The sequence below is a fragment of the Salvelinus alpinus genome, chromosome 3 (assembly GCF_045679555.1).
Source record: "Salvelinus alpinus chromosome 3, SLU_Salpinus.1, whole genome shotgun sequence".
NCBI classification, from domain to species: Eukaryota; Metazoa; Chordata; class Actinopteri; order Salmoniformes; family Salmonidae; genus Salvelinus; species Salvelinus alpinus.
The window spans coordinates 76,898,496-76,914,053 of NC_092088.1; the positions used below are offsets into that span (position 1 = coordinate 76,898,496).

At 44.3% G+C, this 15,558-nt stretch overlaps 1 protein-coding gene across 5 annotated transcripts in view; it reads left to right on the forward strand.

Moving 5' to 3' along the window:
- LOC139571365 (ubiquitin carboxyl-terminal hydrolase 42-like) overlaps positions 1 to 15,558 on the forward strand; it is a 41,849-nt gene that overhangs the window by 17,797 nt on the left and 8,494 nt on the right. For 3 of the 5 annotated variants that reach the window (XM_071394168.1, XM_071394165.1, XM_071394166.1), the window contains exons 4-17: positions 5,364 to 5,474; positions 5,783 to 5,882; positions 6,291 to 6,358; positions 7,939 to 8,009; positions 8,113 to 8,195; positions 8,514 to 8,625; positions 8,739 to 8,879; positions 12,220 to 12,320; positions 12,503 to 12,668; positions 12,765 to 13,364; positions 13,480 to 13,562; positions 13,646 to 14,830; positions 14,934 to 15,292; positions 15,382 to 15,491. In XM_071394168.1, the coding sequence (XP_071250269.1) occupies positions 5,364 to 5,474; positions 5,783 to 5,882; positions 6,291 to 6,358; positions 7,939 to 8,009; positions 8,113 to 8,195; positions 8,514 to 8,625; positions 8,739 to 8,879; positions 12,220 to 12,320; positions 12,503 to 12,668; positions 12,765 to 13,364; positions 13,480 to 13,562; positions 13,646 to 14,830; positions 14,934 to 15,292; positions 15,382 to 15,458 (3,257 nt within the window). In that variant the 3' untranslated portion in view covers positions 15,459 to 15,491. The remainder of the gene's footprint in view (positions 1 to 5,363; positions 5,475 to 5,782; positions 5,883 to 6,290; positions 6,359 to 7,938; positions 8,010 to 8,112; positions 8,196 to 8,513; positions 8,626 to 8,738; positions 8,880 to 12,219; positions 12,321 to 12,502; positions 12,669 to 12,764; positions 13,365 to 13,479; positions 13,563 to 13,645; positions 14,831 to 14,933; positions 15,293 to 15,381; positions 15,492 to 15,558) is intronic. The other 2 variants (XM_071394169.1, XM_071394170.1) reach the window with 2 other exon arrangements.

Here is a 15,558-nt window from a genome sequence, read left to right on the forward strand (position 1 = left end):
CTTTCTGGTCATGCGCTTGTAACAAACAGGACATTTCGAGTGACCCTCCTTCAAGATGGCCGTACTTCTTCATTACACAAAGGAATAACCTCAACCAATTTCTAAAGACTTGACATCCAGTGGAAGCGGTAGGAACTGCAAGAAGGTCCCTTAGAAATCTGGTTTCCCAATGAAAACTCATTGAAAAGAGAGTGACCTCAAAGAAAAAAAATTCTGAATGGTTTGTCCTCAGGGTTTCACCTGCTAAATAAGTTCTGTTATACTCACAGACATGATTCAAACAGTTTTAGAAACTTCAGAGTTTTCTATCCAAATCTACTAATAATATGCATATCTTCTGGGGATGAGTAGCTGGGAGTTTAATTTGGGCATGCTTTTCATCCAAAATTCTGAATGCTGCCCCCTACCCAAGAGAAGTTAAGGCAAAGGGTGGCTATTTGAAGAATTTCAAATTTAGAATATTTTTTGATTTGTTTAACACTTTTTTGGTTACTACGTGATTCCATATGTGTTATTTCATAGTTTTGAGGTCTTCACTATTATTCTACAATGTAAAGAAAGAAAAACCCTTGAAAGAGCAGGTGTGTCCAAACTTTTGACTGGTACTATATATCTGGGGAAGGGTATATAACAATTTCTTGAGTGTTGAATGTTTCCAAGAGCACAGTGGTCTCCATCATTGGGAATTTGAAAAAATATGGAACTATACAGACTGCCTAGAGCTGGCCGTCCGGCCGAACTGAGCAACCGGGCAAGAAGGACCTTGGTCGGGGAGGTGACCAAGAACCCAATGACCACTGACAGAACTACAGAGTTCCTTGGCTGAGATGGGAGAATCTGCCAGAAGGACAACAGTCTCTACATGACAGCACACCTGGAGTGTGAAACCGAGATCATAAGGCAAAAGATTCTGTGGTCTGATGAGACAAAAATTGAACTATTTGGCCTGAATGCAAAGCGCTATGTCTGGAGAAAACCAGGCACAGCTCATCACCCGTCTAACACCATCCCTACTGTGAAGCATGGTGGTAGCAGCATCATGCTATGGTGATGCTATTCAGCGACTGGGAGACTGGTAAGGATAGCGGGAACAATGAATGGCGCCAAATACAGGCAAACCCTTTACTAAGAACCTGCTTCAGAGTGCAAACGACCTCAGACTGGGGGCGAAGATGTACATTCCAACAGGACAATAACCCCAAGCAGACAGCCAAAGCCATGCTGGAATGGCTTCAGAACAAGAATTTGAAAGTCATTGAGTGGCCCAGCCAAAGCCTAGAGTTGAATCCTATTGAAAATCTGTGGAAAGACTTGAGGGTTGCTGATCACCGCCGCTCCCCATCTAACTTAACATAGCTTGAGAACATTTGCAAGAAAAAAATGGGAGAAAATCCCAAAAGTTGACAGACATATTCAAGATGACTCAAAGCTGTAATCGCCGCCAAAGGTGCTTCTACAAAGTATTGACTCAGGGGTGCGAAGATTTATGTAAATTCGATTTATTTTCTATTTCATTTTCAATAAATTTGCTACAAATTCAAAAACCATGTTAACTTTTTATTATGGGGTATTGTGTGTAGATGGGTGAGAGAAATCAAAATAATCAATTTTGAATTCGGGCTGTAACGTAAAATGTGGAATAAGTCAAGGGGTGTGAATACTTTCTGGGCACTGTATGTTGGTTGTTTGCTTCAAGGGATACTTGGGGCTTTGGCAATTAGTGATGGGGTAAAAAAAGAAAAATAATACATATCGGGATATTATTTTTACGATATATTTTACAGCATTATTTTTTCGCTAGTTGGCTATACCTGCACCAAAACTCTATGGTATAAACTTTGTGATTGCGCTAATGATAGTTAGCATTGGCTCACAAAACTACTTCTAACTTCCTTCATGCCGTTCATCTGACTCCGGGGAAGTAGATAAAAGGGCTTCATTGCCAAAATCCCAAAGTATCCCTTTAAAACCTGTTGAGGCCACGGGTGCCGCTAGCGGCACTCCTCCCACATTCCATTGAAAAGGCAGAGCGGCAAATTCAAAAAACAAAATTGAAATATTTAACTTTCACACATTAACTTCTCACGAGTCACCAACCCTGATCCGGTAGCACCCCCCAACTCACCCCACTGATTAGCACAGCTAGCATAGCGTCACAAGTAACTTGTAGCATCTAAATATCATTAAATCACAAGTCCAAGACACCAGATGAAAGATACAGGTCTTGTGAATAAAGCCACCATTTCAGATTTTTAAAATGTTTTACAGGGAAGACAGAATATGTAAATCTATTAGCTAACCACGTTAGCGGAGGACACGATATTTTTACCAGGCAGATTCGGCTAGGCGCCCACGTCCAGTTCACATGCACAACAGATATGATATAAAATCGTAAATTGGGTCTTACTATGGCTGATCTTTCATCAGAATGTTGATCAAAGTGTCCTTTGTCAAGATGAGTCGTTGGTTCCGTTCAGAATTCTTCCTTGCCCACTCCATTTAGCACAGGTACCGGTCGAGTGGCACGAATTTCTCAAACGTAAATACAATCCGACAACGGTACACCGAAAAACTCCCGGAAAAATTCAAATAATCTGATTAAACTATATTGAAAAAACATACATTACGATGATATGGTCACATGTATCAAACAAAATTCGACACGGAGATAGTTTGCATACATAACGCCAGCAAAACAGTACACCAACGCAGCTCAAATTGGAAAATTAAGATGTCCGGAAGTTGTCGGTCACGCCAAAGAAATGGGTCCTATTTCACGTCAGTCCCAGATAAACAAAGAATTTCTCCTCTGACGTCATCTTGACAACCAGAGGAAGGCGAATGTGGTGTGTTTCTGGTCATAGGGGGCACGACCATATATAGGCAGAGCTTTGAAGCCAGCATAAACATCTTGATTTTATGTTCTTGGTCATGGAAAGTGCTGTTGAATGACTTCTGTATCACTCAGAGACAAAATTGAAACGGATTTAGAAACTAGGGATTGTTTTCTTTCCAATGGTATGATTCATATGCATATAGTAAGAGCAATAATTGAATAAGAGGCAGTTTAATCTGTAGAGCAAATTATGCTAATGCGAAAATATTACCCCCTGTATTCTCAAGAGTTTTAACAAGTCCAATACAGCATTTGAAAGATAAACATCTTGTCAATCCAGCCAACATGTCCGATTTTTTAAATGTTTTACAGAGAAAACACCACATATATTTATGTTAGTTCACCACCAAATACAAAAGACAGACAGACAGTTTCACAGCAACGGTAGCATGCAAGTAGCTAACCTAACTAACCTAGAACCAACCTAGAACCAACCTAAATAACCTAGAAAAAACTACCTCAGATGACAGTCCTATAACATGTTACACAATAAATCTATGTTTTGTTCAAAAAAATTGCATATTTTAGCTATAAATCAGTTTTACATTACTGCTACCATCATAGCTACAGTCAGAAATCGCACGGGAGTAGCCAGAGTAAATACAGACACCAACTACCTAATTACACATCATAAAACATTTCAGACAAATATATGGTGGATAGCTAATGAAAGACAAATATCTTGTGAATACAGACAATATTTCCGATTGTTGGAGTGTTTTACAGCGAACACCACATATATTTATGTTAGTTCACCACCAAATACAAAAGACAGACAGACAGTTTTTCACAGCAACGGTAGCATGCAAGTAGCTAACCTAACTAACCTAGAACCAACCTAGAACCAACCTAAATAACCTAGAAAAAACTCCCTCAGATGACAGTCCTATAACATGTTACACAATAAATCTATGTTTTGTTCGAAAAATGTGCATATTTTAGCTATAAATCAGTTTTACATTACTGCTACCATCATAGCCACCATCACAGCTACAGTCAGAAATCGCACGGCAGTAGCCAGAGAAAATACAGACACCAACGTCAACTACTAATTACACATCATAAAACATTTCAGAACAATATATGGTGGATAGCTAATGAAAGAATAAGATCTTGTGAACAGAGCCAATATTTCCGATTTTTGAAGTGTTTTACAGCGAAAACACAATATATCGTTATATTAGCTTACTACAATAGCTAGCACACAGCAGCATTGCTTCTAGTCAAACGGTAGCATAGCACAGTTCGACAGATATATATGAAAAAGCATCCCAAATTGGGTCCTTATCTTTGTGGATCTTCCATCAGAATGTTCTCCAAGGGGTCCTTTGTTCAGAACCGACTTTATTTGGATCCATAACGAACGATTTCCCTCAGAATTAGCAAGCACCATTAGCTAGCATTGCTAGCCTCTCGTTCTTGAACCAATTCTTGCGTCGCATCACGTCTAAAGTCCAGAATAAATTTCAATAATATAATTAAACTATATTGAAAAAACATACTTTAAGATGATATTGTGACATGTATCAAAGAAAATCGAAGCCAGAGATCATATTCACCTTTAAAAAGGTTCTTCAATGAGCCGAGTACAGGTCAGACTTCGCGCCCAGGAAATAAATAAAAGTGCGCACGTCTCAGTCCAAGACGTTGTGTTCAGTCCCTGGTCGAGATAATCAACTGATTTTTTCTCTCACTTCCGCATTACACCCAGGCGAAGGCGTATGACGTGTTTCTACAGTCATAAGTGACATGCCCTTTTATAGACAAGCTCCTGAAGAGAGAGTTCGCTTTTGGAAATCTCACTTCCGGTTAGGAAATGGTCTGTAAAAGGAGTTCTGTTTCACGTAGAGAAATAATTCAAACGTTTTTAGAAACTAGAGACTGTTTTCTATCCAATAGTAATAATAATATGCATATTGTACGAGCAAGAATTGAGTACGAGGCCGTTTAAAAATCATACGATTTTCTCAAAGTGAAAACAGCACCCCCTTGTCCTCAACAGGTTAAAGGCCAAGTGCAGTCAACTAGCTTTTAATGTGTTTTATATACATTTCCAGCCTAAAAGTTGGAATAATACTGTGAAAATTATGATATTGCCCTCTAAGTGTAAGAGCTGTTTGAAAAGACTGCCTGAAATTTCAGCCTGTTTTGGTGGGATGGTGTTTTGGCCTGGTAAATTAGTTAATAGACCAATTAGAAAGAGTTCCAAACATCTTTGCCAGTAACAGCTAGTTTTTCCCTCCCCACTCAGATCACTCCCAGACAATCCTAGCAAAATTCTTGCTTGAGAAATAGATTTTTGTTAAGCTATTTTGATTCATTTTTTTACCAGTTTAATTGAAAACAATCACATTAAGGTATTTAATTGTTACCCAGAAATGATAAATGATTTGTTATTGAGACCTTTAAATGCATTGTACCTTTAATACCTATTACCTGATTGACCGTCATCTGTGTTGATGTTCAGGTCATGAGCCTGGGTTCTGTATGATGTGCACAATGCAGAATCACATCACCCAGGTCTTCGCCAACTCTGGGAATGTCATCAAGCCCATCGGAGTCCTCAACGAGCTCAAACGTAAGTAGTGTTTACTTGGAATCAGAGGGGGAAACCCTTTAGCACAAAGTTGATAGGAAAGTCTTTGTTCAGGCGTGTTGAAAGCCATTACAACTAAATAACATGTCCGCAAAATAGTTTTTCCCTCCAAAAATGGAAGGAGAGTTGGGACTGCATCACAGGTGCAGAATTCTGGGAAACCTTGTCAGCAAAATAGTTTTCCCTCCAAAAAAATAGTTGATGCTGTCATTTTTGTAGGGCAAACTGACAGGGTTAAAGTCTATCATTCATTGAGTCTTCCTCCCCACCTCTGTATAACACCTGTGCAGGGATTGCAAAGCATTTCCGCTTTGGCAGCCAAGAGGACGCCCATGAGTTCCTGCGGTACACAGTGGACGCTATGCAAAAGTCCTGCCTGCCTCTAAACAAGTAGGTGTTACACTGAAATCAGTGTTCAGCCACTAGGAAGCACTGTTCTGGACTTGCATCTCATCTGACCCACATTCAGGTATAGCACAGAGTGAGACATGATTAATATATCATGTTTTAGTGACCATCTCCTATATACCAGGGACCCTTAACTGACTTTAGGATCCCCCTCCCGTGTAGTGGAAGGCTATTCTGCCCCCCAACATGTTGCCTCTACTCTCAGCAATTACTTTTGCTCTATTTCCTCAGCTGTCTGTTGCTCCGCAAAGGGCTGTCCCAATGAGAAATTAAATGAAGGCTATCTTGATTTATATGATCCTGTGCATACGCATAAAGGCAATTTCCCTTAAGGCTATTGGAAGTCACTGATAAGCATCTTTAACGGTTTGATGTTTCCTTTTACAACAGATTGGACAGGCAAACGCAAGCAACCAGTTTCATCCATCAAGTCTTTGGAGGGTATCTACGGTCCAGAGGTAGGCTTATTAGTGTAATCTTTAAATGTTTCACTTACTGAAGCCGATACGAGCGTTGCTTGCTCTTTGGGGTATTAGACTAGGTACAGTTGAAGTCGGAGGTTTACATACACCTTAGCAAATACATTTAAACTAAATTTTTCACTATTCCTGACATTTAATCCTTGTAAAAAATTCCCTGTTTTAGGATCACCACTTTATTTTAAGAATGTGAAATGTCAGAATAATAGTAGTGATTTATTTCATCACATTCCCAGTGGGTCAGAAGTTTACATACACTCAATTAGTATTTGGTAGCATTGCCTTTAACTTGGATCAAATGTTTTGGGTAGCCTTCCACAAGCTTCCCACAATAAGTAGGGTGAATTTTGACTCATTCCTCCTTGCTCGCACACGCTTTTTCAGTTCTGCCCACAAATCTTCTATAGGATTGAGGTCAGGGCTTTGTGATGGCCACTCCAATAACTTGACTTTGTTGTCCTTAAGCCATCTTTCCACAACTTTGGAAGTATGCTTGGGGTCATTGTCCATTTGTAAGACCCATTTGCGACCAAGCTTTAACTTCCTGACTGATGTCTTGATGTTGCTTCAATATATTCACATAATTTTCCTTCCTCATGATGCCATTTATTTTGTGAAGTGCACCAGTCCCTCCTGCAGCAAAGCACCCCCACAACATGATACTGCCACCCCCGTGCTTCACGGTTGGGATGGTGTTCTTCAGCTTACAAGCCTCCCCCTTTTCCCTTGTTTTACTGTGGATATAGATACTTTTGTACCCGTTTCCTCCAGCATCTTCACAAGGTCCTTTGCTGTTGTTCTGGAATTGACTTGCACTTTTTGCACCAAAGTACGTTCATCTCTAGGAGACAGAACACGTCTCCTTCCTGAGCGGTATGACGGCTGCATGGTCCCATGGTGTTTATACTTGCGTACTATTGTTTGTACAGATGAACGTGGTACCTTCAGGCGTTTGGAAATTGCTCCCAAGGATGAACCAGACTTGTGGAGGTCTACAATATTTTTTCTGAGGTCTTGGCTGTTTTTTTTTTTTTTCCCATGATGTCAAGCAAAGAGGCACAGAGTTTGAAGGTAGGCCTTGAAATACATCCACAGGTACACCTCCAATTGACTCAAATGATGTCAATTAGCCTATCAGAAGCTTCTAAAGCCATGACATCATTTTATAGAATTTTCCAAGCTGTTTAAAGGCACAGTCAACTTAGTGTGTGTAAACTTCTGACCCACTGGAATTGTGATACAGTGAATTATAAGTGAAATAATCTGTCTGTAAACAATTGTTGAAAAAATTACTTGTGTCATGCACAAAGTAGATGGCCTAACTGACTTGCCAAAACTATAGTTTGTTAACAAGAAATTTGTGGTGTAGTTGGAAAACGAGTTTTAATGACTCCAACCTAAGTGTATGTAAACTTCCGACTTCAACTGTATCTGTAAAGCACTGTGACAACTGCTGAATAAGTTTGATTTCTATACTTTCTCGCTGTATGTTGTACACCATTAGATGACTGCCGTGTGTTAATAGGTAAGATGATCTAATTGTGTCTGTCTTTTTACAGTAAAATGTTTCAACTGCAAAGCAGTCTCTGACACCTTTGACCCTTATTTGGATGTTGCTTTGGAAATAAAGGTAACGGTGAACTGCCTATCATGCTGCACAATGGGGAACCTGTCAACCATTGTGTCTTGCTAAGAATGCATCATTGACAACTGTCTCCCGTGTTACCTTTCAGACTGCTCCCAGTATCACAAAGGCTCTGGAACAGTTTGTTAAGCCTGAGCAGCTAGATGGAGAGAATGCCTACAGATGCGCTAAGTGAGTAGATCTGGATTCATTTATTGTTCATCTCAGTATAACGCTGCCTAAACCAGTGTTATTGTCCATCTCAGTATAACGCTGCCTAAACCAGTGTTATTGTCCATCTCAGTATAACGCTGCCTAAACCAGTGTTATTATTGTCCATCTCAGTATAACGCTGCTTAAACCAGTGTTATTATTGTCCATCTCAGTATAACGCTGCCTAAACCAGTGTTATTATTGTCCATCACAGTATAACGCTGCCTAAACCAGTGTTATTGTGACCTAATTCTACATGTTTTGTTTTTGGTATTTCTAACTGATCCGTCTGTGCAGGTGTAAGAAGATGGTTCCAGCCTCTAAGAGATTCACCATCCACCGCAGCGCTAATGTGCTCACCATCTCACTGAAGCGATTCGCCAACTACAACGGGGGCAAGATCGCTAAGGTAAGACATCAGAAAACATTGTCAGTGACAGCAAAATGTACATGGAAATCAGTGTTGTTTTTTACAGATCTTTATCTAGATTTCCACTGCCATTGCCTGTTTCTCTCCTTTAGGACGTGAGGTATGCCGAGTGCCTAGACCTGCGTCCCTTCATGTCTCAGTCCCACGGCGAGCCCCAGGTCTACGTACTCTATGCTGTCCTGGTGCACTCTGGCTTCAGCTGCCACGCTGGACACTACTACTGCTACGTCAAGGTAAGCACTAATATACGGTGTATTCAGACCCCTTGACTTTTTCCACATTATTACGTTACAGCCTTTTTCTAAAATAGATTTTTACTCGATCTACACACAATACCCCATAATGACAAAACGAAAAATCTGTTTTTATTTGTAACAGTTAAACACCTTTATCTACATAAGTATTCAGACCCTTTGCTATGAGACTCGAAGTTGAGCTCCAGTGCATCCTGTTTCCATTGATAATTTTATCTTTATTTAACTAGGCAAGTCATTAAGAACACATTCTTATTTAAAATGACGGCCTACAATGGCCAAAGACGCTGGGCCAATTGTGCGCTGCCCTATAGGACTCCCAATCATGGCTGGTTGTGATACAACCTAGATTCGAACCAGTGTAGTGACACCTCTAACACCGAGGTGCAGTGCTTTAGACCACTGCGCCACTCGGGAGCCCCATCATCCTCGATGTTTCTACAACTTCGTTGGAGCCCACCTGGGGTAAGTTCAATTGATTGGACATGATTTGGAAAGGCACACACCTGTCTATATAAGGTCCCACAGTTGACAGTGCACGTCAGAGCAAAAACCAAGGCATGAGGTCGAAGAATTTGGCCGTCTAGATCTGAGACACAGATCTGGGAAAGGTTACCAAAACATTTCTGCAGCATTGAAGGTCCCCAAGAACACAGTGGCCTCATCATTCTTAAGTGGAAAAAGTTTGGAACCACCAAGACTCTTCCTAGAGCTGGCCGCCCGGCCAAACTGAGCAATCGGGGGAGAAGGGACTTGGTCAGGGGAGGTGACCAAGAACCCGATGGTCACTCTGACAGAGCTCCAGAGTTCCTCTGTGAAGATGGGGGAACCTTCCCGATGGACAACCATCTCTGCAGCACTCCACCAAATCAGGCCTTTATGGTAGAGTGGCCAGACGGAAGCCACTCCTCAGTAAAGGGCACATGACAGCCTGCTTGGAGTTTGCCAAAAGGCACCTAAAGGACTCTCAGAACATGAGTAACAAGATTCTCTGGTCTGATGAAACCAAGATTGAACTCTTTGGCCTGAATGCCAAGCGTCACATCTGAAGGAAACCTGGCACCATCCCTACGGTGAAGCATGGTGGTGGCAACATCATGCTGTGGGGATGTTTTTCAGCAGCAGGGACTGGGAGACTAGTTAGTATTGAGGGAAAGATGAACAGAGCAAAGTACAGAGCGATCCTTGATGAAAACCTGCTATAGAGCGCTCAGGACCTCAGACTAGGGCGATTGGTTCACCTTCCAACAGGACAACGACCCTAAGCACACAGACAAGACGATGCAGGAGTGACTTCAGGATAAGTCTCTGAATGTCCTTGAGTGGCCCAGCCAGAGCCCAGACTTGAACCGGATCGAACATCTCTGGAGAGGCCTGAAAATGGAATAAGGCTGTAACGTAACAAAGTGGAAAAAGGGGATTGGTTTGAATACTTTCCCGAATGCACTATTTTAGGGCTTCCTAAAATACACTGTTGAGGTCAGCCCTAACATCTAACCTAATATATACAGTGGGGAGAAGAAGTATTTGATAGACTGCCAATTTTGCAGGTTTTCCTACTTACAAAGCATGTAGAGGTCTGTAGTTTTTATCATAGGTACACTTCAACTGTGAGAGACGGAATCTAAAACAAAAATCCAGAAAATCACATTGTATGATTTTTAAGTAATTAATTTGCATTTTATTGCATGACATAATTATTTGATACATCAGAAAAGCAGAACTTAATATTTGGTACAGAAACCTTTGTTTGCAATTACAGAGATCATACGTTTCTTGTAGTTCCAGGTTTGCACACTGCAGCAGGGATTTTGGCCCACTCCTCCATACAGACCTTCTCCAGATCCTTCAGGTTTCGGGGCTGTCGCTGGCCAATACGGACTTTCAGCTCCCTCCAAAGATTTTCTATTGGGTTCAGGTCTGGAGACTGGCTAGGCCACTCCAGGACCTTGAGATGCTTCTTACGGAGCCACTCCTTAGTTGCCCTGGCTGTGTGTTTCGGGTCGTTGTCATGCTGGAAGACCCAGCCACGACCCATCTTCAATGCTCTTACTGAGGGAAGGAGGTTGTTGGCCAAGATCTCGCGATACATGGCCCCATCCATCCTCCCCTCAATACGGTGCAGTCGTCCTGTCCCCTTTGCAGAAAAGCATCCCCAAAGAATGATGTTTCCACCTCCATGCTTCACGGTGTTCTTGGGGTTGTACTCATCCTTCTTCTTCCTCCAAACACGGCCAGTGGCGTTTAGACCAAAAAGCTCTATTTTTGTCTCATCAGACCACATGACCTTCTCCCATTCCTCCTCTGGATCATCCAGATGGTCATTGGCAAACTTCAGACGGGCCTGGACATGCGCTGGCTTGAGCAGGGGGACCTTGCGTGCGCTGCAGGATTTTAATTCATGACGGCGTAGTGTGTTACTAATGGTTTTCTTTGAGACTGTGGTCCCAGCTCTCTTCAGGTCATTGACTAAGTCCTGCCGTGTAGTTCTGGGCTGATCCCTCACCTTCCTCATGATCATTGATGCCCCACGAGGTGAGATCTTGCATGGAGCCCCAGACTGAGGGTGATTGACTGTCATCTTGAACTTCTTCCATTTTTTAATAATTGCGCCAACAGTTGTTGCCTTCTCACCAAGCTGCTTGCCTATTGTCCTGTAGCCCTTCCCAGCCTTGTGCAGGTCTACAATTTTATCCCTGATGTCCTTACACAGCTCTCTGGTCTTGGCCATTGTGGAGAGGTTGGAGTCTGCTTGATTGAGTGTGTGGACAGGTGTCTTTTATACAGGTAACGAGTTCAAACAGGTGCAGTTAATACAGGTAATGAGTGGAGAACAGGAGAGCTTCTTAAAGAAAAACTAACAGGTCTGTGAGAGCCGGAATTCTTACTGGTTGGTAGGTGATCAAATACTTATGTCATGCAATAAAATGCAAATTAATTACTTAAAAATCATACAATGTGATTTTCTGGATTTTTATTTTAGATTCCATCTCTCACACATGATAAAAATTACAGACCTCTACATGCTTTGTAAGTAGGAAAACCTGCAAATTCGGCAGTGTACCAAATACTTGTTCTCCCCACTGTATTACTACTGCTACTTCAAGGTAAGCTCCAATATTGGCAGAAGTCACTAGTAGGATGGTTCACGAACAATCAATGAAAGAGAAAGCTTAACGACTACAACCCAAACCCCCATGTGAATAATCCTCTCACCACTTCTATGTAAGCCAGATGTTTGATTACAGTCTTCTATAAAGGATTGTTAATACTTACGTATGTCAGTGTGATGCATGTTTTATAAGTCTCTCTCTTTCAGGCTAGCAATGGCCAGTGGTACCAGTTGAATGACTCCTCTGTGTTGGTCAGTGACATTAGGTCAGTCCTCAACCAGCAGGCTTACGTCCTCTTCTACATCAGGTGAGCTCCCATTCACTGTGTATTGTACACCCTGTCAACCAAGGGGAGCGTTGTTTGAATGGTGTAAAATATTGGCATGTTAAAGCATTGTGTTGGACCACGCAACAGTTCTGCGCAGGTTGTTTTCCCTTTGTGGTTGAGTTTTTTGATCTGTCATGGGTGCTGCCTGTTCTGGCCACAAGGTCACCTGATCTGAAGAACGGAGGGGACTACAATCACATGTGCCGGACCCCGGGGCCCCTCGGCCAGTCGTCCCCCCGCCCCATCCTCACACCCCGGGTCAACATTGGGCCACGGCACACCAACACTGGCTTCATAGGGCCACAGCTGCCCCCACACATGGCCAAGGTACAGCCTAAACACACCAGCTTTTGCACAATCTGTTCAGAGGCAAGATGTTTAGTAAGAGCCTGTAACCAATGTGTGTGTGTGTGTCCCCCCAAGAACCTCTTTCACGTCAATGGGAATGGCTCGCTAAGTGACTACCCCTCTGGCTCTAAGCCCAGCACCAGCAGTGACAGCAGCATGGGAAAGACTAGCTACAGCCCGCTCGCCACCTCTTCCTCCCATCCTCTCAGCCATCCTCTCAGCCATCCCACAGGCATCCCTGACCCCGCCAAGCGCCAGAAGCTCTCCTTCTTCATCGGTCAGGGCAAACAGATCCGCCCCTCATCATCCTCTTACGTCCAGCCGTCCTCTTCGTCACAGTCTACATCAGACATGTCTACGCCCCGGGATCCCCACGTTAACGGCACTCCCTCCGGTAACAGAAACGGTCACGGGGCGTCGTTCCTGGTGCCGTACGGCCAGGAGTCGTCTGAGGAGTCGGACCAGGAGGGAGGCAGTGGTCTGGGGAACGGCACGGCTAAGCCTCACATTAACGGGAAGAAGGGAGAGACCGTCTACGGCCCCGTCCCCAGAGTGCTGGCCCTCAAGACCAACGGCATCGGTCAGGCTACCATGCACCGTAACGGGACCAACAGCTTCTCCAAACTCAGCCAGAACGGACACCACAACATCAATGACATCAAACACCCTGAGAAGGTACCTATACTCAGTCGACACACATTTTAAATACTTCACTGAACTCCACAAATCACATTAGCAAAAGGATTCACACAAACACCTGTGTACTCATTATGTGTGTGTTGTTGTGCAGATCCACAGTAACGGTCATGCGATGTCGCCCGGTTTGGGTTCCAGCATGTCTAATGGGGCGGAGGCTCACCACAGTGGCCCAAGGTGAGCGTGAATCCTCTTCTTTTGATCCACTTTGCTTGATGATTTGAAGATCCAGTAATTCATGAAATGTTGTTTTTCTACAGCAAAGAGGTGTATTGCGCCACCCCCAGCCAGGCCAGCACCTCTCAAGGCCTGCACAGTGCCGACATCGACAGCCGCCTCTCCCTCACCCCAGAGAAAATGGCTAAAACTCACTCTGGCCCCCTCCCTCACCACGCACCATCAACCGCTGCTAAACCTCCATCCTCATTGGCTGATGTTGGAGCTAAACCACTTACCGACGCCTTGAGGGAATCCAGCTCCAACCCTGGGGTCTTATTCCTCCAGCCCACCCCCCGCGCCCTCAGTACCCCAGTCGCCCCAGCCCTCTCCGGACCAGGCCTGGGAGCCACGAAAGGCCTCGGAGCCCCACACAGGGGACCTGGGGAGGACGTCATAGAGACCCAGAACAGCCCAGCTGCAGGGCTGGATGGAAAGCCCAGCTACAAAGAGGGAAGAGACCAGATGTACTCTTCTGATCGGGAGGAGAACGGCAGGTTGAACTCTTCCGATCGGGAGGAGAAAGGCAGGTTGAACTCTTCCGATCGGGAGGAGAAAGGCAGGTTGAACTCTTCCGATCGGGATAAGGAGAAAGGCCGACTACATTCTTCGGACCGCGATAGGGATCGAGACCGGCTGTACTCTTCTGACCGGGATAAAGACGGAGAAGGGGATAGGTACCACCGGGACAGGAGCCGTGAACGTAACCGGGACCATGACTCAGACCGGCACCGGCGAGACCACCGAGACAGAGACTACCACCGGTCGTACCGGGACCGCTCGCTCAGCCGGGACAGACACCGGAACTGGGAGTCTGAGGCATTCCTCTCACAGCGACGCTATCACCCCAGAGAGAGGGACAGGGACCGCTGTCACCACCATTACCACCACAGAACGAGAGAGGACAGGAATAGGGACAGGAGGGAGCACAGCCACCACAGCCTCCCACACAGAGAGGAGCTTCATGGACGCTCAAGGTGGAGGGATGAAGGTAAAGAGAGGGGTTACCACCCTTCACAGGAGACCCCTCTGCCCACCCCACTGAGCTCCAGCACCAAGCCCAGTCAGTCCCTACCTCGCCCAGCCCTTTCCCCAGCCAGACCAGCCCTGGAGAAACGACCCGAGCCTCACAGAGAGGAGAGAAAGGACAGCTCTGAGGAGTGTCGGGCCAAGAAACCCAAGAAGAGCAAGAAGAAGTCCAAGGACAGAGAGAGGCACCGAGAGAATAGGTAAGGCAGTCTTTCTTCTCTCTTAAACCTCCACAATGAGACAATGTCAGATAAAGTAACAACTGATCTATATTAACTCTGACCTGGGTGTTCTTTCTTCCAGGACCTTTGACGTGGATTCCTCTGACAGGGCAGCCGACGGCAGCAGTTCCTCCAAACACAAGAAAAGTAGGAGGTATGACACTGACACGGAGGATGAGAAGTCGGGGGGTGAGATCCGCTCTACCCAGAGTTCCGAGGGGCACCGTGACCCCAATGCCCCCCGGGAGGGTCGCAGGGCAAGCAGCAGCGACGATGAGAGGGCGAGCAAGAAGCAACGTTACCAGGACGATGGCTATGACAACAGCTACCCCAAGAAACGGCATCGCGCCGATGACAACGACCACTCCTTCTCCTCTCGTGATGGATCACCAACAGCAGCTCCTCAAAACACATCGCACTGCCACTTCAACAAACACACAGGTAAAAAAAACAAGCAGATGTGGTTTCTATAGGTGCAGTTGTTTCTCACTGTGTTAATCTATCATTTTGACCATAATGTTTTGTCGTAGGTAATGGCTTAGGTCAACCCAATGGAAACTCCCACGAATGTTCTACCAATGGACTGTACAATGACCTTAGACAGTAGATTTTCTCTGTTCGACCAGAGACACAGAACAATGTAAGTATCTTTCCTTTGCCTCTGTCTTACTCTCAGAATCTCTATGCTTGACTGTGCATGGTTATGA